General features: G+C 41.8%; 1 protein-coding gene across 3 annotated transcripts; it reads left to right on the top strand.

Moving 5' to 3' along the window:
* The first annotated feature begins 869 nt into the window (after positions 1 to 869).
* Positions 870 to 27,034, top strand: ttc7b (tetratricopeptide repeat domain 7B). 3 transcript variants are annotated; one of them, XM_021315916.2, is made up of 23 exons: positions 870 to 1,092; positions 3,537 to 3,691; positions 3,778 to 3,853; positions 4,485 to 4,577; positions 4,852 to 5,015; positions 5,336 to 5,457; positions 9,043 to 9,121; positions 9,373 to 9,548; positions 9,638 to 9,701; positions 9,776 to 9,913; positions 10,019 to 10,207; positions 10,621 to 10,738; positions 12,637 to 12,694; positions 12,853 to 12,925; positions 13,089 to 13,249; positions 13,333 to 13,449; positions 13,569 to 13,666; positions 15,745 to 16,011; positions 18,589 to 18,639; positions 22,590 to 22,730; positions 23,931 to 24,133; positions 25,644 to 25,717; positions 25,872 to 27,034. In XM_021315916.2, exons 1-23 carry the CDS (start codon positions 972 to 974, stop codon positions 26,017 to 26,019), a joined length of 2,886 nt encoding a protein of 961 aa, XP_021171591.1. In that variant the 5' UTR covers positions 870 to 971; the 3' UTR covers positions 26,020 to 27,034. The 3 variants fall into 3 exon arrangements, with proteins under 3 accessions (XP_021171591.1, XP_021171592.1, XP_012717025.1); XM_021315917.2 differs by lacking the exon at positions 18,589 to 18,639; XM_012861571.3 differs by lacking the exons at positions 15,745 to 16,011; positions 18,589 to 18,639 and having other exon boundaries at positions 872 to 1,092.

The raw sequence follows: 27,034 nt of genomic DNA, 5'->3' as shown, positions 1-27,034 counted from the left end.
GGCTGCGTAAAGATGATGGAAACTAATAACTTATTTGATGTGTAACCGTTGTATCCTGCTCAATAAGTACTTAAATAATATTTATTTAAAAACAATTTATATTGATGTAAAAAAATTCTTTTGAAAACAGATGAGAACAAATCAGTAATTAGACAAAACAATAGACCAAACTATTGTCTTTTATAACCACTATTAGCTGCAAATTTGCACAGAGAATAATATTTTTTTATTATCCATCCATTGTCTATAACTGGTTATCTTTACAGGGAACAACAACAACAATAATAATAATAATAATAAAAATTATTATTTTTCCTTGTTCTACCAGGAAAAAATCCCATTGAGATTAACAACCTCTTTTTCAAGGGAGTCATGGACAACAGGCAGCAAAGTTACATAGTTGTATCGTCATCGTTTTTGTTCTTGTAATTATTATAAGATGATAACACTTTATACAATTTTTAGATACAGAGATTTGTGTACAACCAAGCAGTAACCAACATTCAAAAATGTACTCATTCATTCATATATAGTGTCAGAGAAAAGTAACGAGAGAAGATGATCCGCTGTGGCGCCACCTAAAGGGGACATCCAAACACTGCATACTGTACTTCAATGACTGGGTCATGGCAACAGTAAACAGACTTAAATTGGAGGCAACCGGACTTTCGCTCGGTTTTTCTAAGGAAAAAAACTAAGGATGAATGTGTTTAGCAATATGCATTTGAAGGCGAACCGGTTCACATTTGATCAATTGGTTTACCGTCAAATAGTCAGGGTGTCTACTCTGAAGTGGAGGAGTACACCCTCTTGACCGCTAGGTGTCACTGTCTCGCGTCCGCGTTTCCTTCCCCGGAAGCCCAGACGTTGTGTTTGGGTGTGAGCTTGACGGTTGTTCCAGCTGGAGGGAGAGAGAGGGGGAGCCTGTTGTTGTGTTTCTGGTCGAGTCCAGTCCCTCTCAGTCACGAAACATGACGGCGAGGAAGTCTGGATCACGACTGGAGACCGAGATAGAGCGCTGCCGCTCGGAGGGCCAGTGGGACAAGATACCCGAGCTGGTTCGGCAGCTGTCGGCGAAACTCATTTCCAACGGTAGGAAAGCTCGTCCCGCAGCTGTAGCGCTACTCATCAGGCCTCTCTTCCCCCGGCCTGGGTCTTTCCTACTTCCTGACAGCAACATCTCATGACACAGGGGGGTATCAGCACTACGCGTTCACCAGATTCAATTTAGATAGATTTAACAGAATAAAATAAATCGGAGCTCATCTTTCCACTTTAGGCTGATTTACAGCACCACACCTTGAGTTTGGAAATGACCTGGTCTGGGTCACCACTGACCGCCCATTCAAACACCGTTTCTCCTTAGGTTGTTGCTGCATATATTTTGCGAGAGGCTAATTACGTGTGACAGATTATTTTAGGCAACATTGCTCCAGTAAAATAAAATAAATCATGTTTTGTTTTCCGTTTACGCTACCCTCCGTCGCTAAATTGAGTGATTCTGGATGCTAGCGAATACCAACACTTTGTTTTTTTACTTTCGTTTGTCAGCTTTTGTTGGGTTTAATTGTGGCCGAATAATCCAGAATAAGGTATTACTTAGCTCTGTGTCTCATGAGCAGCTCTACGGAGCCACGTCGTTAGCCGAAACAAAAATTAAGGCTTTTTTTCATTGAGGTCCGTCTCCTAACTGTTAAAACTAAGTTATGGTGACGTATAATAAGGTGAGTGCTTTAGGGCTAATGAGGGAACCTTCATTTCAGCACCAAAGAGATGCTAGTGGGTTACATTTATACACACAGGTTATATATTTGTGAATATCCACTTAAATATTTTATTGTGTGGAGCTAAAGGTTGTGTTTTAACTTGACACGGCAAATGCTTAGTGGGGTTAACTTCCTAAAGGCTCTGAAAATTATTACTAATTTGCGCTAGCTGTGAAAATGCTTTGCCGCTATTTCTCAACCACTGTTTTATTCAGTTGTACGTGGATATATGTCAGTCAGAAGACAAAGGCCAACCTGTTTGGCCACAATGTCTCGAACGAATGTTTGGAGGAGTTCGAACCTAAGAACGCTGTACCAGCCGTCAAGCATGGTGATGGCAGCATGGTGCTCTGGGTCCGTTTCGGTGCTTCTGGTGCTTTGCACAAAGTGGATTGGCTGATGAAGATGGAGGTCTGCCTTAATTTTGTTTAATTGACATCGATCGGCGGCTTCAACTCCAGCCAGCGGCAAATTAAAACTTAGCAGTTTAAACCTGGAAGCATTGGGGCTGTAAGATTTGACCTTGTGCGTCTGAGACTCAGTCTCTGCCGACAAACATCCCATCCTTCTGTGTCCGTTTACACTGGAATATGTAACGTTTACGCGCAGCGTTTTTCAGCACCCGAAAGTCAGCTCTGATGTGAGCGTCCAGAAATTAGAGGGCAGAATTTAAAACAGGATCTCCTAAAGAAAGAAGGGAAACAAAAGAGTCAAACAGTTCCAGTGCTTGGCCCATACCATAGCTAGTACAACAGTGACCATCCGGGGACTGAGTGAAAACTATTATTTTGTAGCTTCTTTTAAATTTTGGAGTAATAACATTTTAATATGCTTGCCTAAAATGTGGCGGACTAAAACCGAGCTCTTTGGACAGGAATCGATTAAGAATATTGCAGCTGATCTTTTAAATAATGCTGCTGCTGAGAAAAGAAACTTGACCCATTGGAGTGTTGAGCTCTGGTCAGTGGCTAGGATCAGCACTTGGATTAAGGGTTGTTTCAGCTTCTCTTGGTACCTAATACGTCCTGGTATGCGTGCGCCTTTCTGGGTTACTCGTTTAAAGCTCTTGAGTTTTGTGCAATTTATTAATCCTGTGAGACACACGTGTCAAACTCAAGGCCGGCGGGCCGAATCCAGCCAGTCAAGGCAATTTATCCGGCCCTCAAGAGGCAAGAAAGGCATCTCATGTCATAAAGTAGAGGCATATATCCTTTTAAAGTGTATAAAGTGGCTAAAACTGTGCCTCCTGTAGGGAATGTTGATTTTTTTACTGTGTAGTAACAGCATCCTGCCACTAGATGTCAGTTTTCCCACAACACATTAAAACAACACAGAAATGTCCAAAAGGAGAAAAAGTGACATAGAATGATGAGTTTAAAGTGTAACTCACCGCAATATCAACTTTTTTTTCAGATAAAATGTGTATAAGGGTACTACTGTTATGTCACTGTGTGTTTTCTTATATTTCTATGTGAACTGATATGAAATCAAAAGTATCATCTATACATGTGCAACCAGGCCTTTTTAATGACTTCATAATGTCAAAGTAGCCCAATATAGAAATGAGTTTGACACCCCTGCTGTGAGAAGACCAGCCTGTGGTGGGGCATATTTATTTGAAAATGACATTAGGTTTGGATAAAATGTACCTTTTTAATGCTTTTTTCCCCCCTAGTATTGTATTTCTCTTCTCTCAAGTAACAACGTCAGACCTTCTTAATCAACATTAGTTGCCACTGCTGTTAAAATGTTGTGCCTTTCTGCGTGTAGATGACTTGGGTGAGCTGCTGTTGGGAGAATCAAAGCTCCAGATGTACTTGAAGGAAAATCCCATCAAACAAGGTTCGAGCCCCCGAGGCCCACGGCAAAAGCTTGTGGAGGTCAGGAAGCACCTTACTGCTGCTCTGGACCGAGGAAACCTCAAGGTAAACCCTGAAAAGAGTGACAGATCCATCACCGACTGTACGAGTTCTTGCACAGGTCTAACTCATTCAATGTAACTCTCCTCCAGGCCGACTACCTCCAGGAAGCCAGCCTGCTGATGGCCAAAATCTGTTACATAGAGGGAGAATACAAAGATGCTTTGGGTAACCTTTGTTGTCTTTTTCTTTGGTTTGGTGGGCTCTGCCTTGAAACGCTGCTGGACTCTTTCATCCTTCGTTTGTTTGTTTCTAAGGATTTGATTTGTACGTCTTGTCAGGTCCCGTTTCAGGACTTTGCTATTTCTCATTATTTCCTGTTTCTTATTACTTCAACATCTTGGAATATGTTTGTGCCAAAAAAAAAACTGTTCAGGCCTCCTAAACATGATCCAAGTCAAAAATTATATGATTTTCCAGAATCAAATTTACAGAGGAGGGAGGGATGAACAGAAGGAAAATTAGATGTTTTTATTGATGGATGGGTGGTAAATAGAAAAGTTGTTAAAGATGGATTGAATAAAGATTGGAGTGACAGGCATATGGATGATTACAAGATTTAGTGGTAGAGACTAAAGTCAGAAAATGTAAATATTTCATTGTCATGCATTCATACCTCCCTTTTCCAGTTTAAAAAATACCTAAATTCAATCCTTTTTCCAGACTATGTAAAAACCCAGAATATTTATCAAGAAGTCTTAAAGAAATCTAAACGTTTGCCCCCTTGGACGAGCCGAAGCTTGTGTCTTAATAGGCTTCCACAGTCCTGGGACTGAATGGAGAACTGCTGCTTTTCCAGGTCACTACAACCGCGTGAGCCTGGAAGACATGCAGCTGGCTGGAGCTCCTGTGTACAGACTGTCCATGATAGCAGAGGCCTACGCCACCAAAGGTAAACACAGACTCACTTGGGCATCATTTGTGTCTTATGACCTTCTTAACATCCCTTTGCAATGAGTCAAATCCAATCTCCACTAATCTCTGTGGCAGTGTCTTTTTTTCTCCACAAGGGGGCTGTACAGTATCTCTCTAATTAAACTGAATTCATCTGATATGTTAGAATATTGTCATTACATTTCAAGGCATAAAGCAGTTAATTTTAAAGAAAGCTGACAAAGCAGACACGTACAGCTGACTCGGGCATTTGTTTGTCCGATCCCTCCCAGGCTTGTGTCTAGAGAAGGTCCCGGCTTCCTCTCCGTCTCTGTCCAACAAGAACTCGGGCTCTCCGTTGACCAACCGGACCCCGGCAGAGCGGGAGCAGGAAATCATCACCTGCTATGAAAAGTCCGGAGACATCGCTTTGCTCTACCTGCAGGAAGCGGAGAAGGTTCGTGTTTGAGGGGGAGAAACTAGAACGTGAACGACTTAAGAGCCAGGAAATGTGTCGCCGTCCTTGTGGGAGTGTGATGAACATTATGTGGCAGTGAGCAAAGTTTGGCAAATGCGGCTCTGCTCACGATGGCCAGCTGACAAACAGATCAGCACTGTTCCATATGTACTTATAAACTGAACAGCAGGAAACCAGCAGATAAAAGGAGCTACAGGAAGGTCCTGTTTGTTAGTTGCTATTGATTTTGACAAAAAAATTAAGCACAGCGTTCTCTAACTCTGCCCTTTTACTGTCCCGCTGTGTGTCTGTTTCTGCAGGCGTTATCCGCAGGCATTCAGAACCGCAGCCCAAAGCCAGGACCAACAGCTCAGGATCTGGAGCTGGGCTACTTCCTGGAGACAGGCCTGCAGAGGGCCCACGTCATCCACTTCAAGAACGGGTAGGATATACGGATGGAGAAAAAGAAGAGGATAGATACAAATGTGGTTCTGGTTTGGCTCTTGGAACAAGAACAAATGACTAAAAACATGTTGATATTCAGAAAGGTTTTGTTGTTGGGAACTAGTCACGCTGCAGAAATCATAGCCAGGCACTTCTAATGGCACATTTATGCTTCCATCATACCGTTTTAGTATTAATCTGCATCCATCCATATGTCTATAACCAGTCATCCTTCTCCCCACTGACAGTCGCTAGCTTCTCCTGTGTTATGCCAATACATTTCCAGATCAAATGGGATATATACTCTATTAGCTCCAGGTCCTATCCTGGGATCTTATCTCAGTGCGATGTGCCCAGAAAACCTCCAAAGAGAGGAATCCTTATCAGGTACCCAAACCACCTTAGTTGTCTCCTTCTCCAGGCTGCAAAGTGGCTCACCCCATCTCAGAGGTGGAGCCTGATTGTCATATGGAGAGAGCTCTGTTCAGCTTCCTATATTCAGGATCTTAATTGTACCTACTCTGGCCAGCCGGACTAACACGGCATGTCAGTCTAGAAAGCAGCGGGTAGAGCCTGATTTCAAAGGCGGGACCAACAGGGTCAGCAGAAACAGGTTATCACCAATCAGAGAACTACGGATCTGACGCAAACTCCAAGTTCCATGTCCATCTTGATTGTTCTGGTTGCAGAAAAGCGATGCTGCATTATGGGTAATTCTGCCGCTTCGTAAAACTCTCGCCTCCTGCGCTGTGATTGGTCCGGTAAGTTTCGGCCATGAAGTCATAAGCCTGCCCAGACTGACAAGGTGTGTATTGAATACATACCATAAAAATGGCGTAAGTCAGTCGAGCTGGCCAGGCTAATCTTTACCATCATGATCCATTTCTCATGACCACAAAGAAGGACTTGTAGATGGACCAGTAAATAAAGAGGCTTTCCCATTTGGCTCAGCAAACCAATTTTTGATCCAAATATCTAAACCTCTGCGACAGACTGCCAACCTGTCCAGGGTGTACCTCTCGCCCATTAGCAGCTGGAGATGGGCACCAGCACCCCTCGCGACCCCACAAGGGATAGACGTGTTAGAAAATGGATGGATAGATGGATATCTAAACCTGATTCCCCCTGTCATCTTGGTAAACAGGACGTTAAAATAGTTGAACTCCTCCTCTTGAGGCAGAGGCAGACTCCAAACCAGGGCGAGCATCATGTCTAATTATGTTTGGGAAACATTGCATGGGACCTAAAGGAGCTGACTCTTACCCCAGCTGCTTCCTATTCTGCTGTGAAAAACTCCAGCTAGAGCTGAAGATCAGGGCTCATGTCAACAGAACCCAGTCGTCCTGCAGTAGGTAAAGATTAGATTAGTCTCTTCAGATTCCCAGACCTGATACCATCCTCTCTAAGACTGCGTGTTGAGAACAGGACTGATGACGGAGCATTCCTTAAGGAGCCCCTCCAGCACCGACAACAAAGTTGACTGTGAGCTGACACTGATACACAGACAACGTGTTTGCACAGCCTATAAAAAATTGACCCCGGCAGCCCCACAAAACGACTTGGGGACACTTAGACTTAGGCTACGTTCACACTGCAGCCTGAAGTGACCCAATTCCGATTTTTTTTGCCCACCTGCGACCTGTATCTGATCCTTTTATGACAGTCTGAATAGCACAGATCAAATTTTTTCAAATGCGACCCAGGCCACTTGGGTATGTGGGACACTTCGGTTGAACGCGTTCAGTTCACACAGGAGATCACATACAAGTCGCATATATTTGGAAATGTGAACGACCATGCAAAAAAATCTGATTTCACAAAAAAAAATCGGAATTGAGCATTAAGACCTGCAGTGTGAACGTAGCCTTAGACGACTTTATTTGTAATTTTGTATGTACAGAGTGCATACAGAACGAAATTTCGTTGCATACAGCTTGTAAAGTACAATATAAAGTGCAGCAGTGATTAAAAAATAAATAATTGAAATGTAAACAATGCAGGAGAAAGAAACAACACGGTCTTAAGCCTTTTACAGATCCACAACACACACTGCAAAAACGGAACTTAAAGTAAGTAAAATGTTCTTAAAATTAGTGTATTTGTCCTTGATTTGAGCAGGTAAATAAGATGATTTGCCAATGGAATAAGATTTTTGCACTTAAAATAGGAACAACTCATCTCCATCGTCTTATTTCAAGTGCTGGATGTCTAATTATCTTATTTTAGGGGTCAAAGTACTCATTCCATTGGCAAATAATCTTATTTACCTGCTCAAATCTAGGACAAATACACACATTTTAAGAACATTTTACTCATTTTTAGATTTGTTTTTGCAGTGCATGGCCCAGACAACCATGACCCCCCCCCCCCCCCCACCACCACCACCACCACCACCACCCTTAGCAAGGGAGATTTTCTGTTTTGCTCCGTGGCTTGGACAAAAGGCCAACAGCGTCTCCTAAATCTGAGGATCAGCGTCTGCTTTTTGCTCCTTCCCGACCAGAATCAAGAGTCTTCATTGCCATTATGTAACCAAAAGGAAATTTTGGTGAGACACCCGCTCAGAGTTCACACATAACACACAGACACAAATCAAAGACATCCATGGAAAAACGAAGACTGAGCATTCCCAGAAGAGACTCAAAAAATGCAACAAAAAAAATCACTATGAAAAGAAAAAGCTTAATTTAAAGTTAGGCTGTACAGCAGAGGAGAAAGAGTAATCAGCCTTCTTTTAGAACATGAAACTACCACCTTAGTCTTCTTCATCTCATACTATCTTCTCTGCAATGTCAAGGAGGAACGTTAACCATGACGGCATCTGCTCAGCATCCCAGTCCCCCCTGCTGCAGGGATCAGGAAGCTTAAAAGATCACTAATAAATACTGAAGCCATCGTCTGTTACAATGAGTTCAGATATAAATGAAATTAAACACGTTCCTCTTTAGAAATCGTCTCGACGTAGCTCATTAAAGCCTGTTAGTGTTTATAATGTAGTTTACAGAGTTTTCAGACAACAACGCGAACACTTCTGCGACGTCACAGAATCACGTGCATGGCTTTGCTGTTTTAGAAATAAACATTTTCAGGTGCTGGGTCCCAGGTATTAAATGTTCACTTATATACAGAAAGCCTATAATTTATTTATTTATTTTCTTTAACTTTCTTTTTTCAGGTATCACATTACACATGTCAGTTTAAATAATAATACATATGATTTAGCAATGGTATCAAGGTGTTACACGATTGTATCTGTTGCTTTATGTCTGTTGGTTGTGCTGTTCTTTTTGTGTCTCTTTCCAGGTGATGGAGCAGACAGAGGACGTTTTATCATTCTCTTCCTTTTATCTCTTCTTTCTTTCACCTCTTCTCTTTCTTTTTTCTCTATTGTTTTTGTTTTACTCTCCTACTTTCCCATTGTAGTGTCCATATAATTTGAAATTCTCCCTGCAGGGGAAAAAAAAAAAAAAAGAAAGAAACATTTTCTAAACGGTTCTGCTGTGTCTCATACTCTTGACTGTCTGATACAAGCATTTCTGGTTGTTTTCTGTGTTGTCCCCCCCCCCCCCCCCCCCCCGTATAGTAACCTGACACAAGGTGTGGGCAGGTTTCGGGAGATTCTTCGGGCCGTTGAAACCAGGACCACCCAGAACCTTCGCATGGTGAGAACTTCTTGGGGTGGATGTCATGTCAGACTCCTTTCCTACCTTTATTTAACCTGCGACTGGATGAATATTTGGTTTGGCAAATCTTACAGATTTTACATAAATCTTAAAATGTTAAACTTTTCTATAAGACTGTAGTCCAGGGTTTAATCTGCACTTCGTGTCTGTTTGTTTAAACTGAACATGATACAAATCCACAGACTCGTGCTGTATCGCCGCCTTAATTGATCTGTAATTTGTGCGTGCAGACGATAGCCCGGCAGCTCGCAGAGATCCTGCTGCGGGGAATGTGCGAACAGAGCTACTGGTCTCCCCTGGAAGATCCCCCGACGGTGTCACCCCTGGATAATCCCACACAGCAAGGCCACACCTACAGCAAGAACTACACCCTGAGCCGACGCCCGCGCGTGTACTCAGGAGAGAAGTAGGACTTTTTCCTCGCGTCTGTTGGCGCCAAACTCAACGCGGCCGCTCTGTCCTCCTAACCCGTGTGTCCCTCTCCGTCTCCCTCAGTCTGTTTTGTCCTCAGGAGAACACGGAGGAGGCGCTGCTGCTGCTGCTGATCAGCGAGTCCATGGTAAGGCGCTTCGTTTGATACGTGGTTATGTGGTGCGGCTTCTGCGGCTACATCGGTGTCTGTCTGCGTCTCAGGCCAACCGGGACGCTGTGCTGAGCAGGATCCCCGAGCACAACAACGATCGGATCATCAGCCTGCAGTCCGCCTCTGTGGTGTACGACCTGCTGACCATAGCTCTGGGCAGGAGGGGGCAGTACGAGATGCTGTCCGAGGTAAAATAAAACCACACGCCCACACAGAGTGAAATTAGCGCTGCCGAGGGAAACTATGTATTAAGAGGTAATGTATTCTGAAACCGGTGCCCCTGCTGTCTGCAGTGTTTGGAGAGAGCCATGAAGTTCGCCTTCGAGGAGTTCCACTTGTGGTACCAGCTCGCCTTGTCACTCATGGCCGCCGGCAAGTCCGCCCGGGCCGTCAAGGTCCTTAAGGAGTGCATCCGCCTGAAGCCCGATGACCCCACCATCCCACTGCTGGCCGTTAAACTGTGCATCGGTCCTCTGCACTGGGTGAGGAGCACACCCTAAAGAGAAAGAGCACACACACTGCAAAAATATACCTAAAAATAAGTTTTTTTTTTCTTTAAATTAAAGTATTTTTCCTTGATTTGAGTAGATAAATAGGACTATGTGCCAATGGAATAAGATTTTTGCACTTAAAACAGGAACAATTCATCTTCATCACCTTATTTCAAGTGCAGTATTTCTAATCATCTTATTTTAGGGGTAAAAATACTCATTCCATTGGCAAATTATTTTATTTACCTGCTCAAATCAAGGGCACATACATTCATTTCAAGAAAATTGTACTTATTTTTAGTTCTCTTTTTGCAGTGCATAGCGGGCGCGACAACAGCTTTGCCTCCACTTTATCGCTGTCTTCTAGTTCTTCCTCACATCTTTATGCTTTCTTTATATTTCAGTTAGATGAAGGGGAGAAGTTTGGAAAGATGGTGATTGAGATGGGGGAGAAAGCCGCTGAATTCAGAGCCAAAGGCTACTTGGCCATCGGTCTGGTTTACAGCCTCAAAGCCACTGATGGTGAGTCCGTTTTCTCGTTTAAACACTCTCACTGTTTATTAAACAAAGATGAATCCTAAATCTAAAATCTGGGTGAAATAAAATGAAAAAAAAAAAAAAAATCAGTACTACACTGCAAAAACGGAACTTAAAGTAAGTAAAATGTTCTTAAAATTAGTGTATTTGTCCTTGATTTGAGCAGGTAAATAAGATGATTTGCCAATGGAATAAGATTTTTGCACTTAAAATAGGAACAACTCATCTCCATCGTCTTATTTCAAGTGCTGGATGTCTAATTATCTTATTTTAGGGGTCAAAGTACTCATTCCATTGGCAAATAATCTTATTTACCTGCTCAAATCTAGGACAAATACACACATTTTAAGAACATTTTACTCATTTTTAGATTTGTTTTTGCAGTGTAGGGCTGAACGATTTTGGAAAATAATCTAATTGCGATTTTTTTTCTTAATATTGCGATTTAATGCGATTTTTTTTTTTTCCCAGTTTAATTTATCGTGTCTTTTTAATCATATACAAACAAATCAATTTGTTTCCTCGCTGTGAGGATTAGTTGCTAAAAGACCCACAGCATCTAAACTCTGCCTACAATATATTTCAACCAAAATTGCAATTTTGACTTTTCTCTGCATTAACCACAAGCAACAAAAATGGCGTCTAAATAAAGATGTTTGTAAACAAGGACTATTTAAAAAATGAACTTTTAATGTTTCTATTGATCAGAATATTGTTCGAGAGAACAGCTTTAATTGATTTGGACATCAATCCTTGTTGAACATAAAGTCCACCCAACAAGCAAGTCTATGTATTAAACTGATTGACCTGTACTTAATGCTATGTATGATTATATAAACTCTAAAACAAGTAATGAAATAAGATTATCTCACTGCTGCAACTGTCTTCCCTTCCATGTGGAGGCAAACCCACTTTAAACATTTTACCAACACCTAATGGACGTGTCTAATTCCCGAATTGTTACATAGCCAAAAATTGCAGACTCTGCGATTTGGAAATTGTTTTTTTTTTCTTTAAATTGCGATTATATTGAAAATGCGATTAATTGTTCAGCCCTAATCAGTACACCTCTGTGTCTGCCAGAGGATGCAATAGGGAAAGTAGCAGGACTGATAGTCAAATGGACTTAAAGGATCCCTTTTCTGCTGTTTGCTTATCTAAAGCGTATATGTGTGTGTGTTGTGTTCACAACTCCAAGGTGGAGAGACATCTGCATTAACCATAGGGAAGCAACTATTTTTGTGCCTATATGTCTGTTAAGGGCTATAAGGGCCTCGGTTAGTGTGTCAAATAATCAAGTTTATGAGAGAACATTAAGGAAAAGAAGGACAGGGTGAACAGGACTTCTCCTTTAAAACATCACAACATGACTAAAGTTTTAAAGTTTTTTTTTTCTGAATGACCTAAAACGCTTCTGGAACGATTCCCATTAAAAATTAGACCAAAGTAGTTATTTCTGACACAAACTAACAGAGAATATCGGCACAGTACCTCATGGTAACCGTCAACCGCGGCTTGTTACATATTCTACAGTCAAATACGAGGCGAGGCAAGTTTATTTATAGAGCATTTTCAGTACTAACACGATTCTAAGTGACGTTGGAAGAGTCAGGGTGGTGGAAGGGCCTAGTCAAAGTACAGAGCAAAGTGAAATGCTGTTGCGGGATCCTAAGAGAGCTGTGCAGAAATAAATGTCTGTGCCCTTCAATGATCTGATGCAACATTATAAGAGACTGAAAAACAAACAGCTGAGTTGCTGCCATTAAAGACGGTTTCTTGAGCTGTTGAGTCATATGATGTTTTCACTTTTCTCCCATTGTTGTATTTTTCTTATGTGAAGATTGTTTTTTTTTTTGTGTGTGTGTTTGTCTGCTCGTCTTCAGCATCGTTGCGGAGCACACAGGAGGAGTACCAGAGGAAAGCGTTAGGGGCCTTTCAGAGGTTTGAACTGAGCCTTTCACGTGTTTCCCTCTTTAAAATATTTTAGCTCAATAACGTAGTTAAGGAATGAGTCTAAATACTCATCCGTCCTGTTTGGATTTAATCTACCAGATTTCTGATGTCATCTTTCATTTAACGTGTCTGTTTTTTATCTGCAGAGCTCAGAGTCTGTCTCCCACTGACCATCTGGCAGCTTTTTATTTGGCTCTCCAGCTCGCCGTCTCCAGACAGGTAACGGTAGCAAACGACGTAACCAAAGATTTCAAATCAAGAATCGATGCAGACAAGACACAGGAAAAAAAGATCAGTCTTCAGATTACATAGGGTTGTGTTTTATCGCAGCTCCAGTGAAGACCTGTAGTGTGTGTGTGTGTGTGTGTGTGCTTGTGCGCAGATCCCCGAGGCTCTAGGATATGTCCGACAGGCGCTGCAGCTCCAAGGAGACGACGTCCACTCCCTCCACCTGCTGGCCTTGCTTCTCTCGGCCCAGAAACACTACCACGACGCTCTTAATATCATCGAGATGGCCCTGTCCGAGTACCCCGAGAACTTCAAGTGAGCAAAAACGCTCCCGTGCAGCGGTCAGTGTCAGACTAACGTTACGGAAAGGTTGCTGATAGTACGTTTGTGCCGTGCAGTCTGCTGTATACGAAGGTGAAGCTGGAGGCCATGTGCAGGGGACCGGAAGAAGCGCTGCTCACCTGCAAACACATGCTGCAGATCTGGAAGAGCTTTTACAATCTCACCAACCCAAGGTACGCGTACGCGCTTCACCACCGCGAAGAGCTAGGATCGATCACAAAGGAGCCAAACGTTTGTCTCGTTTGAGTCACGCGCCGTCTCTGTTTTGTGTCGGTTTGATTGTGTGCGGCAGTGATTCGGGGCGGGGCAGCAGCCTGTTGGACAGGGCCATAGCAGACAGACGGCAGCTCAACGCCATGACGCTGCCGGACTTCAGCGACCCTGACACCGGTAGGCACAAACGAAACACATGTCCGGATCAGTGCCCTGCATTATGCTCCTACTGAGCTTTATTGGGACTTTATCTGGTTGACCAACACAAAGTAGTGCATAACTGTGAAGTATAAAGACAAATGATACTTGACTTAAGATAAAAATCTGTTCTTCCCCCTGAGTCGATAGTTTTTTTAAAAACAACCTTTTACCTTGACTACAGCTGCAAGTGTTTTCTGGAAATGTCTGAAATCTCATGCTTATACAGTTTGGATGGAGACCAGTATTTGAAAGTTTATTTATTTTTTTAAATCTTGCTGCGTATTCTCGGTTGGCAGGTCTGGACTATACCAGGCCATTCCAGCACATGACAGTGCATTAGTCTGAACAAGGGGTCTGCAGCACTGCAAAAACGGAACTAAAAATAAGTAAAATGTTCTTACAATTAGTGTATTTGTCCTTGATTTGAGCAGGTAAATAAGATGATTTGCCAATGGAATAAGATTTTAGCACTTAAAATAGGAACAATCCATCTCCATCATCTTATTTCAAGTGCAGTATATCTAATTATCTTATTTTAGGGGTCAAAATACTCATTCCATTGGCAGGTAATTTATTTGCCTGCTCAAATCAAGGACAAATACACTAACTTTAAGAACATTTTACTTATTTTTAGATCCGTTTTTGCAGTGAGCCTTTACAATCCACAGAACCATTTTGCCCTCAGTCCAGCGCAATAAAACGTGTTTAATGCAGCTAATGTTACATGAACATTTGAAAAAAGATAATTTATATATTTTTTTCATAGATATATGCTGTGAAAAATCTGTTATTTTTAAAGAATACCCTATTTTATCTAAATTTTTTTGTTTTAAAATAAGGAAAAAAACTCAAAAAACCGTTGTGAAAATAGCATGTGTACACTTAATTCTATTAGATATTAATACTTGTGGAAAATAAAGATTTAAAACTTCCTATGGTGTCCAAACTAATGACAGAAAAATCTATCTAAAAAACGATTACTGGAGCCTTTGATGTCATTCTGCTGTGGAAATTCGATGCAGTTATTCCATTAAAAGCTACACAAACCTGTATTTCTTGTTATGTCTACAGGTGCATTCTGAAAAAATAATAATATTGTAAAAACATTCAATATTTCTTGTGACTTTTTTTCCAGAAAATTAAACTCATATATTATTATATTATCATAAATACACATAGGGTGAAATATTTCAAGCATCTATTTCTACTAATTGTAATGATTATGGCTTACAGATCATGAAAATCCCAAATTAAGTGTCCCAGAGAGTGTTAGATAAGACGAAAGAAGTCTATTCTAAGGAGAAAAGTCAGGCTTCTGAAAAGTGTGCTACTCGATACTTAGTTGGGGGTCCTTTTACATGAATTACTGCATCAAGGCGACCCAGGCTGCTCTGACAGCTGCCTCCAGGTCATCGGTCTGGTTGGGTCTGATGTCTCTCAGTTCTTCACCACTTAATCCCTGACCTGCCTGGTTTGTTCCTTTGTCTTTGTGAGACTGTTTAATCACTTATGTTCGCCAACATGTCTCTGAGGAGTTTGCAGAACAGCTATGTTCATACTGAGATAAAATTAAACACGGGTGGACTCGATTTACTTGTTAGGTGTCTTCTTTTTTCATTTTGTAGCTCCAGTGGCCTTTATTTGCCAGACAGGAAGTGAGTGAAGAGAGAAGGTGCGGTACTCAAACTCGTGACATGAGTTGTTTTTCTGTCAGGCTTCTTCTAACGGCAAAAGGTGGCCCTGGATTTTATTTAGGGGTGTCAGAGCAAAGGCGGCTAATTACAAATGCATGCCACACTCTTCAGATTACTTGTGAGCATTTTTAAAAAGCACGTGTCATTTTCCTTAACGTTCACAATTACGCACTATTTAATGTTGGTCCATCACATAAAATCCATCGACGTTCTTTGTGTATAATGTGACAAAATCTGAAAAGGTTCTAAGGGAGATGAAAACTTTGGCTAGACACTGTTTCCTGAAAACCTGATTGCTCTTCTCTCTTTATTCAGTGCTTCATTAATGACTCTTTTCTTTTTAATTTTCTCTGTTTTTAGTCTCAGGTTCCTCCTCTTCCCTCTCTGGTTTTGAACCAGTCTCTCCCACCTCCCCGTCAACCGTGTCCACCCTCTCCTCCCCGTTGTCCTCCCCTTCATCGCCTCTCTACATTTTCCAGCCTCCTCCCCTTCTCACTCCGACCAAAAGCCCCCCCGCTCTCCCTCCTGTCCCTTCTCCTCCGCCCTCCTGTCCTCTCCCTCCACCCACCAAGGCCAGGACTCACTCCTTTTGCAACCACGTCGTTCTCCAACAGCTTTCCAACTGTAGTGAGCCTCCATGTGCAGCCCGTCCGTAGCATGGTGTGCAGAGTGACCTGGAAAAAAAAAATAATGCTTGTTTGTAGACCTGCACGTTTCTCTTAAAACTCCGTAGCGTTAGGGTTTTTAAACTTGTAAATATTTGTTGGGGAAAGGAAATGGCACAGCACAGAAACAAGACGCAGATGGTTTTAACAGATAACGGTTTATGGAAACCCAAAGATTTCAAACCTGGCAACACCACCTGTCCTGGTTCACTTACAAGCTAAAGGCTTCTTCAAACCTGGCGTTACGTTCTTACCTGAATGATCAGATCTCAGTCACCTGCTTTACGTGCAAATAAACACGTAGTAACATCCCAGCATCACATGGATGGCCGGTCTTGAAGGCTTTTAAAATCCTGCGTACTTGTCGTGAATCTGAATCAGGATAGATCCGTTTGCTTTAGGTAGAAAGAACCTCATTGGGCATTTATGTTGTAAACTGAAAAGGTTTATAAAAGCTGCTCCCTGCTGATATGTTGGGGCATGGATGAAATTGTAGGTTTACAATCCGTGGTGCAGACATGTTTGCGCCGTGTGAGAAAAGTTTCTGTAAAAACATTTTACCCCGAAGTTGTAAAAATGTTGCATTTGAAGTGCCAGTGAAAAGTTTACATACACTCATTAAAGGACATGAGCATGTGCGATTAATGTTGGGCTTTTAAAGGCCGGTCTTTACTCGTTTTCTCTTTTCAGAGTAGAAACACAGTAATACATTTCACAAGCAAGGCTTCGGTCAGCAAGTTTGAATTTGATGTTGAAATTTCACATACAGACTGGACAAAGACTAAGACTAATATTTGGTTGCGGTGTAAATCACCAGCTTTGTAAAAAATGTAATGTGTCGATTTGTTTTGGATGGCGAAACGATATTTGTCGATATAACAAAGTCTGTTACGATTTTCCAATCGATACGATGCGATATCATCTGCCCATGCAAAACTATTGCACTGTTTTTGTAATATCAGCTCACAAAAAACCCAAATAGGATTTGATTATTTTATTTCTAAGCTCTTACAGGTATGAGGCATTTAAATAAAAAAAACATTGTCCTGATTTTAAAATAATAATAATAATAATAATAATAGATCAACCCGTTCACTATAGTCTTATGCCTGAATTTCAAAACAAAGGCGTATCTTATAAATGACGATATAGATCGATATTTTCATTGTACAGATTTTTACTGTGGTTGACATTGGGGTCGTTCCAGTAGTTTAATGCTTTCCTGTTTTATCAAAGTGTTTACACCTTCAAACGTCTGGCTGTTGATTTGAGGTCTTAATTATAACCACTCTATCAACATTGAACAATACATCACTAGCAGGTAAATAACCACCACAGCATAATGCTGCCACCTCCATGCCTGAGAGCTGGTCCAGCATTCTTTGGTTTGAAAGCCGCACCTCAACTTTTATGATTTTGGACAAACGATTTAATCTTCGTTTGCTTGACAATAAAACTTTTTCCAGACTGTATTTGGCTTTGTTCGCTTGGCTAGCTGGAAGATTCTGTCAGACTTAAAGGTCTTGGTTTTGGAGCAGCCATTTCTTTCTTAGCCAGCAGCTTCTCAGTTCATGTTGATGAAAAACCTGCCTCTCAGGGAACCGCGACTCTGACGTTCAGTTCACGGCAGGCTTCAGTCCTCGTCGTGCCTTGATTGTTCCTGAAACTCTGCGTTGCGTTGAAAGTTGTGCACCAAATTCTTCAAATGAATTGAAGGTGTGCGCTGATCTTTCTACCCTGAAAAGGAACAGTTTAAAGGCCCCAATTAATGACTTTCATGCTCATTTTTGAATGTAAACATTTCATGGACTAAATGACTTCATTTGCTATGTTACATACAGTCTAGTAAGTAGTGTTGCAAATGTTACTCAAAAACCTAGCTTTGTTTGTTTTTTAGCCCAGTCATGTCTAGGTAATAATAAATAGTCCGGTCAGATCAGAGGGTGGTCCTTCAGGGTGGCGAATTGGGTTTGAAATGATAAAATAATTTCAGTTAAAGTCTCTCAGAGCACCGGACACAGTGAAATGAGCAATTTTAACACATGTTGCGGGTGTTCACACCTATATTTCACACATTTGGATTGTTATATTTCCAAATAACTCTTATGGAAATCTGGAAAGAAATGTGTTTTTTTTTCTATGTTTTGTTGTCATCTGTGTTTGTTACTATTCTCCATCTTTTTGTTCCTGCGTGTTTTTGTGGTTTCAGCCCCCCTATCCCCAACCTCATTTTGTCTTTTAATGTCGTCATGTGTGAATGGGTCTGTTGCTTTAGTTTAGTTGAGAAAACAAAACACGAAACTCTCACGAGGACAGAATAAAAGAGCTGGTTTTGACTGTAAATTAATTCAAGTTTGTGGCTATTTGGAAAGCATTGACCAATTAATGAGCGCGTTCGGGTCGTTTGGTTTCAAAGCATCCTGTGAAGAATGAAAACCTTATGCTCTTTATTTCTTCTATCTTCCTTCCTCCTTTCAATCATTAACAAATGTCTGTTTTTTCCCATTCTTCCTTTTTTTATTTTTATTTTTATCCCAAGGCGGCCCTCAGGACGCTAACATTCTTGGTTTTTCCTCCATGTTTTCTGTTTGTAAGTAGCCATCTAACCTTCGCCTTATCTTTGTCATTTCATCCATCTTCATATTTTTTTTTCTCCCTGCCTACCTACTTTTAACTGCTGAGGTTCAGTGCAAGAATATCCACAAAATATTCATCATCATCCAGCTTGTAGCAGTTATTAGTGCTATATAAACTTATATTATTATATGATTAATCAAACAGTCTGATATGAATTATTTAACTCCCCAGAAAACGATTAGTATCACAAATAAGAAAAAAATATTTTCCAGATTTGTTTTGATTCAAAGATTTGAACACATCACCTAAAAAGGGAGAAAGTGTATATCTAATGAAACTGCAATGTATTAACATATATTTATGTTACAAATATAAGCAATCAACCAAACTTTAGGACAACGAAGACTAACCTTTTTTGCTGAGAAGAGCAAAATGGTGTCTAAGGTTATGAAATAACTGTTTAACAAATTAAGCTGTAATGGTTGTTCACACCTCGTCAGATCTCTCCTTAATCTGTTTTCTGACTTATCTAAAGCAAAGAGAAAATAGTGTAAAATTTTTTTTATTATTATCCGTCCAGTAACTCAGTTTTCTCGCCTCAACATCAGTCTCCGGCCGTATATCTCCTTTAAATCGAAGTTAAAGAGGCCTCAGCCAAAAGCCATTGAGACTGACCCGGGTCTCTCAGTGAAACAGGAGGAGGCGCAGGTGGAGGAACTTGAATGAATATCCAAAATCCCAGTCAGGACCATGTATCAATATTACAGCAGGCAAAAGAAACCGGTTACTTGCTGGGTTAAACTATGGGATGCTGCGCAGATTCGTAACACTTTAAAATACCTTAAAAGTGTAAATCATTCTCGTAACCCTATCAGGAGTATGAGCATGAAATTCAGAATACGAGTACAAAATAATCAAAACGATTCAAAGCGTCTATCTTTTTTTATTTAACCCAAAAACAGCCTCTATGTGGGACAGAAAGTTCTTATTAGACCTCAAGGTTGGCCTCTGCACACACTGGATGGAAACCATGACACTATCGTTCACTCTAGAATAGAAGATTGTCTGTGTGACCTGAGGAGAAAACGGATGGTTAAATAAGTCGGATATTTAAGGGTCGCGCTATGCTGCAAGTTTCATGGAAAGTCTTGTCCACTTTTCAAAACATAGCTTCTGTTATCCATCATCAGCATACGCGCTGTGAAATGAAACATACTTTAGATCCTGTCATGCAGGAAAAGTGATTCATGTCAATATTGTGGAGTAGAAACTAGATTTTTCCAGCATTCGTTTCCTCTTTAAGGACCACAAAACGGATCAAATCATCAGTGACTCCAGTAAAGACCACAGGAGGCAGCTTCCTGTTTATGAGCTTTACCGTTTTTTTACACATGGCAGTAAATCAAACAGCTTTCTCACAAATGTGGGAAAAGTAGTCATACGCTCTGCACCAAAGATAAACCTCAAAAGGGGAAACAAGAAGAAGACATTATTTAGAGGATGGGTCTGTCTTTAAAGGGCATCCTGCTTTATAGAACGGCTCTGACTAAATGTCACTTGAATATATAAAGTGAACTTTTCAGCTGAATGATGGGGAAGCAGAGCTGAGCTCAGATCAATGCAGAAATGGCACTAAAATGTGCACCAATAAAAATACACGCTGACAAAAGCTGTGAGGCACCAACACAGAGAAATGCTGCTGAAAAGGTTTGAGGGTGGTAAGACAGCTCCATCCAGCTTCCCTGTCCCTGATGAGGGCTTTATCCCCACAGCATGATGCCACCACCACCATGTCTCATCGGGCCGGTGGTGTCTTCAGAGTGGTGTGCAGCGCTAGTTTTCCACCACACGTTTGTCCGTTTAGGCTAAAAGGTTAAATTTTGGAGGATCTTCCCCTAGATGGCTTTTGGCAAACTTTTTTTTCTTCTAACTTTCTTATAGTTTAATTTCTGCAAAGGATTTCTGTTACCATTCTTCCAAAATGGTCCAGATTTGTGGAGAGCGTGACCAATGGTTGTCCAGACAACAGGTTCTCCTGCCTGAGCTGTGGATGTCTGCAGCTCCTCCAGACTAGTAATTAATGACTTCCCTACAGTTTAGGTGGATTGCCATTTCTTGACGGGTTTGCATTATCTAGTCTCTTAATCGTCAGATAACTGATTGAGCAGTGCTCCATGTGACTTTTTGCTAATGTTTACTCTGAGACTTTTATGTATTTTTGGCCCACTCTTAATTGCAGAACCTTCTTCATATTGAACTACATTGGAGGGTTTTCCAGGATGAAAGAACTGCTAAAAAGCGACACCACAGCATCGCAATTAGATTTAGAGGAGCAATAAGCAAAATGTCACTATTTTAGATAGTTAGAACTAAAAAGATGTTTTTATTAAAAACTAAAGGTACAACATCACACAGCATCTCTCTGTGTTGTTCTCCGTGCTCTTGTTTACGTAGCCGGCCCGGCCGCACATGTGTCTACGTACACACGTGCACAGCTGCCCCTCAGGGTTTACCCACTCCCTGCCCATAAAATACCATCCCCAGGCACAAAATGGCGGAGAGCACACCCATCCGATCAAAACGTTCTCTTGCTAACAGCATTATAAAGTTATGAGTTACTTACTTCTTCACTAGACATGTTCCTCTGAAAGGTGATGCTGTTCTGCTTTTATCCTTTGCAAATATGCGCATATGAGCCGATCGGGGAGACGGGGAGATGGGTGCTGGAGCGAGGTAAAGACAGCCGTGGCTTAATACACGTCTTGTTTTGGTCTACAGACAGCGCTCAAGCTCCATCTAGTGGTGGAAATCACTTATTGCTCCTTTAAATCCAGACTTTGACTAGGCCACTCCAAAACCTTAATTTTTTTTTTTCGTGATACAGCCCGAGAGCATCGGTCTGTCTTTGGGGAAATATTTTTCCCCATTCTCTTTCTAATTGTTGGATCATGATCACCAGCCTTAACCGAGGCAAGTGACGCCTGAAGTGCGTTAGAAGTTGTTCTAGGTTGTTTTATGACATCCTGGATGTGCTTGTGGAGATCTTTTAGCAAATTTCATGTCGTCGGTGAGGTATCATTCAAATTATATCTAATAAGTGTGTGGGAGGGGGGAAGTATAATTCATCAACATCTTGTTCACTATTGTTCCCTAACAAACCTTTGGGGTCTTCACAAAACAGCTGCATATATAAATATATTTAATACTTAAATTAACTTGCACACTGGTCACTTCTGAAGGCAATTGCCGGTACTGGAGTCCATGTTGGGTAGAGTAACACATGCATGCTATACTTTTCAGATTTGTGTTGGTTGCATAAAATCTCAATAAAGTAGACTGAGGTCAGTGATGTTAGTGTGAGAAAATGTGCCAAAACTGCGTCTGAAAGCAGGATTCCCAGCTTGTGTTATTGTTGAGTAAATGAAACATGCTTTGTCATTTCCCCAAAATCCACTTATCGTGGGCCCTCGTTTCCTTTTATTCTAGCCGAAAATAAACCCTTTAATCTTTATCTCTGTCATCTTGCATCTATGGGTGGTTCCTCTGACTAAACTCAAACTAGAAAAACAACAAAATAGACAAAATAGAAAACTAACAGTGTGAGTTTGGATTTTTTTTTTGTTCTTCTACTAAAGAGCGGAGTGATGCGATTTTAGCATGATTTTTTTATTTATAGCTCATTTATGCAGCGCCATAACAGTGTGGAGTGGTGTGAACTGCATACCGGTGTGCGCTTCTCAGCTTTTTTTTTTTTTTTTTTTTACCGCAACAGAACACAGGCTTCAGTTCCTCATTACGCTTCTGAAGGCGTGGCCAGCGCGTTCTGCTGCCGGCCGCTTAAAACCGAATACCATCCCGTGCTTCACTGCTTCGCAGCTGCCGGTCGGTACGCTTTTTGTCAGCTTCGGCGCGTTTAACAATGCAACTCTTTTTTTTTTTCTTTTTTTTTTTTCCCCTCTGCAGGTTCGGTGCACGCTACGTCTATAGCAGCCAGCCGGGTGGAGCAGGCTCTGTCGGAGGTGGCCTCTTCCCTGCAGAGCAGCGCTCCCAAACACGGACCCCTACACCCCTGGATGACCCTGGCCCAGATCTGGCTACATGCAGGTCTGCTTCCACCCACGCACTGATTTCACGTAAACCCTTATTGAAGCGACATGTCTTTGAAAATGTATTCTTCACCAGAAATTATCACCAGACAAGGATCGGGGCCCAAACAGTGAGGTCCTGGTTACAAGCAGCTGGAAAGAGATTCCTCTGTTAGGGGCTGGACTCAGGCTTAGAGGTGGGCCCAGAGTAGAGCTAATGCTCCTCTGCATCATAGGACCTGAAGGATTTCCTTATGATCCACAAGAAGGAGCTGAAGAGTGACAACAGATGGCTAGGTTTTAACATTTGTGCACTTAACAGCATCTATGCCATAGATGCCACCGTAGCTTTCCTTTAGTGTAGGTAGCTGTTAAAGCACCTGTTTTGTCATCACAGCTAATCAGAACTACGCTAAGCGCCACAACAAAAACACTGTTGCTGAGGAATGATGTTTTATCTATGACATATTTTTAGCGTTTCTGCCACTTAACATAATGCTTTCACACTGTGTAATTTGAATATTTCCATCTCTCCTGCCCTTTCAGCGTGATCAGACTACAGTTAAAAACAGTCACGGGTCCATCCGTTCATCTCCTCCTTCTTTGTCCAGAATCCTAAAGGATAAAAAAAAAAGGTGTAGAACATAAACAAGACTTCATTGTCTGTATTTTCCCCCCAAAATATGAAATATAAGACTACAAAATCCTGCTCCCATCCGTCAGAGCTTTCTGAGAGCAAATTGATTGGATATTACGTTTCCCTCCCAGCATGCCGGGACGCGCCGACTCTCTCCTCTTTGGAGACGTTTGCAAAGCAGAATGTAAACAGAAGCAAGGCGGCTCACGTAAACACGCGCTCTCACAGAGGCGCTTTGTGCCACTGTTTACCCGTCCGGCTGCTTCCTCTCGTCTGGCGGTCATTTCCAGCTTGGCGACACACAGCTAATGTAATCAGCCAATTAGAGGGCAGATAGAGGGGACCGTTCATTTCCTCCCCGCCGCTCTGCCGATTTCGCTCCGTCTTCATCACCGACGTAATGAACGCTCTAGTCACAGAGAGCACTCCCCTGCCGGCTCCTGTTTGACACCAAAGTGCTTTAGTTATATCTGCTTCTGTTTCCCTTGTTTTGCTATAATATAACTACATTTACTGACTTCCTAACAGCCTAACGTTTCCTCATTCCCCCCCTCCGCTGACGGTGTCTGTTTTCTCCCACAGCCGAGGTGTACATCGGCATGTCGAAGCCTGCCGAGGCCACGGCGTGCACCCAGGAGGCTGCCAACCTCTTCCCCACCTCCCACAACGTGCTGTACATGAGGGGGCAGATAGCCGAGCTGAGGGGCAACACGGACGACGCCAAGCGGTGGTACGAGGAAGCCCTGTCCATCAACCCGACTCATGTCAAAACCATGCAGAGGCTGGTAAGAGGACAGCACACCCGCTATCTCCTTTAAAAATGCTGTGCAAAAGTCTTGAAGCGTCCCCTCTTTTCTTCCGATTTTACCCCCAATAAGTCAGATTTTCTTGTTTTCTTTTGATTGTTCCTGATCTGTGGTCCTCCAGATGTGTTTCTATGAATATTAGCTGTTTTTTTTTTTTGTTTTTTTTTTTGCTCTCGAGAGCATGCCTGAACACGTATTCACAGACCGACGCGGTTCGTCTGCCTACATCTGCGCTGAATAACCGAGCCTCACTTCCTCAAATTGGATACCCACGGTTGTTTATTTCTTCCCGATGCTTTTGCTGCGCGCAGCTTAAATGTTTCCAACAGAGATCCTGTGTTTGTACGGTTGCTAAACAAGTCTAAACTAAGCAGAACAAATTCCTGGAGAAATTACCGTGGGCTCGATCGGCCCTCCTCCTCCTCCCCTCCTCCTCCTCCTCCTCCTCCTCCTAACTGCCTGAAGAAGCTCAAACTCTCTAAATGTGTCGAAACACTTCGGATATGTAGAAACGTGCATCGTAAATCTGTGTTTATGAGAAATAACAGTTTTTTTTTTTGTTGTTGTTTGTTTTTTTTAAAAGACCTGGTCCAAGAATATACATCCACTTTCAGTTTAGGGAGTTTTACATATTATAGCATAATTAATTGTATCTGGTCTTTATTGGGTTCTTCAACTATTTAAGTCTGATCTCAGGAGTACAACCACAGTTCCACATTTTCATTATTGGTAGAAAAGAAATTGAGCCAAAGAGTTTCTACACATTGAGGCTTTACTCACCTGTGACTCCAGATTACTCTGTCATAAAAAGATAGAAACGGTCGATTCGTAAACTGAAGGTTGTCCAGATCGTTATCCCGCCACGACCTCGTTTATGAGCAGGAGGTTTTTTTGGTCTTCTCCAGACACTACGGCCAGCTTTGTCCTCAAACTGACATCGTACCCAAAGTCTTATTTTTCATTCGTACGCAACGTTACAGAAAAATCTTGCTACCATATTCTTTTTTTATAGACAAGATAGATTTTCTTGGAGACCTTCCCAAATATTTTATACTTCTTCACCCTTTTGCTGTTATTGCTTTCATGCACTTTGCCGTTTAAAGTAAGGCCTACAGAGTCTGAAGAAGAGCTGCTGTATGTCAGACCTAGTGGTGAATTTGCTTCTGGAAGAATTGGCAACCATCCTAAATGTTTTCCACTTGTGATTAATCTGTCCCACTTTAAATAATTGACTTAAGGTAGTTTAGAAACAGCCTTATATGACTCATTGCTGAGATCTTTCCACCTGATTCCTGATATCCCTGTTACATCCTAAGGAGGAAGCGTGCTTAGTTTTTTCTACGCTTGAGATTATATTTGAATAATATTAGAACCTGGTAAATATTTTTGAATCTCCTAAAACTATGGAGCCCTTTATCAGCTGTTCTAAATGAGGCGGACCGTTCTCAGCCATCCCGGCCTAAATCGTGCTGTTTATGGGTCTCCTTAGGGTCTGATTCTGCACCAGCTGCAGCGCTACAGTTTATCGGAGAAGGTCCTGAGGGATGCTGTGCAGGTCAACAGGTAGGTTTATTTCCTTATTTCTTATTTTCCTTTTTATTGTAATGTCTCTGTCTTTTCTTTGCCAGATTTTTCAGATTCTGCTTTAGCTCTTTGTTGTTTTGTTTTTTTCTTTTTCTTACTTGCATTTACGTAAATGTACGTCTGGTTTGGTCAGCACGGCTCATGACGTGTGGAACTGCCTGGGCGAGGTGCTGCAGGCTCAGGGCAACGCGGCCGCTGCCACCGAGTGTTTCCTCACCGCCTTGGAGCTGGAGGCCAGCAGCCCCATCCTGCCCTTCACCATCATTCCCCGAGCGCTATGAGACGCAGCGTATTTAACAACCCAGGGATCTGCAACCTGCTCCACACACACACATACACATATACATGTAAACAGCTGTGCAGCCATTTCTCACACCTTGTATATAATGCAAATAGTATTTTCCTCTGCCGAGTGCGTGTGTGTTGGCGCTGAAACATTCGTTGTTTCCCGTCTGTGCATGCACCTCCCGTGTCTGCGTGCCAACGCGCCGTCCCGCGTCTCGTCCGTGCACCTTTCCTTGTTGTAAATACGATGTTTGCGTTCGAAAAAAGCCTAAGATTTTTTTTTGTTTACACTTTTAGTCCAAAGAAACACGCAGGTTTGTTCAAAAATCAGATAAATGGTGTTATTTATGTTTGCTTCGAGAGCCAAACATCCCGCTAAACCGACCCATTCACCTGTTGCTGTTAAGCCAGAGCGGATTTCTTTTACTTGTACGGCTGGATAATCCACTGGAGACGCGACCAGAAGGTCAGTCGGTCAATAAATGCCAAAAAAAAAAAAAAAAACTTGGATGACTTCACACAGATAATTGGATGCGTTTTTTTTTTTCGTTTTTTTTTGTGGCAATTTTATCACAATGAAGCCTGCTTTGTTATTTTGTTTACAGAATATCCTCATGTGCACAGAAAAAGAACTGTTACTGATAAACAAAGGTTTTGCAGGAGTCTGTTACTAAGGTATCCGTTCCAAAAATCAGGTTTTCTGTGTAAATGCATCCATCTTGTGTGTGTGTGTGTCTTCGCCTTCTGTCACAACCAGGTTTTTTTTCTTTTTTCTTCTTCTTTTACTTAGATGTTTTTGATTAGAAATACAAAATTATTGCTGTAAATTTGTTGGACCGTTGTTTTATTATTTTGGGGAGTAAATAATTATTATAGAGAGAGAGAGAGAGAGAGATGCTGTGGGCAGAGTGAGAAGATGAATGGGTTCAGTTTCATCAGTCAGTGAGTTGTTTTTGCTGTAAATCAATGACTGAAAATTATAATGATAATAAAGATCCTCGGTGAACAAAG

Source organism: Fundulus heteroclitus, chromosome 19, assembly GCF_011125445.2.
Source record: "Fundulus heteroclitus isolate FHET01 chromosome 19, MU-UCD_Fhet_4.1, whole genome shotgun sequence".
Lineage (NCBI taxonomy): Eukaryota > Metazoa > Chordata > Actinopteri > Cyprinodontiformes > Fundulidae > Fundulus > Fundulus heteroclitus.
The sequence above is the reverse complement of the archived record's forward strand: the minus strand, read 5'-3'. Positions and strand labels throughout refer to the sequence as shown.

Coding starts and splice junctions, on each gene's coding strand:
- ttc7b (XM_021315916.2), top strand. CDS start 972: ATGACGGCGAGGAAGTCTGGATCACGACTGGAGACCGAGATAGAGCGC. Junction 5,016..5,335: donor ACCTGCAGGAAGCGGAGAAG/GTTCGTGTTTGA, acceptor CTGTTTCTGCAG/GCGTTATCCGCAGGCATTCA. Junction 12,695..12,852: donor GCGTTAGGGGCCTTTCAGAG/GTTTGAACTGAG, acceptor TTTTATCTGCAG/AGCTCAGAGTCTGTCTCCCA.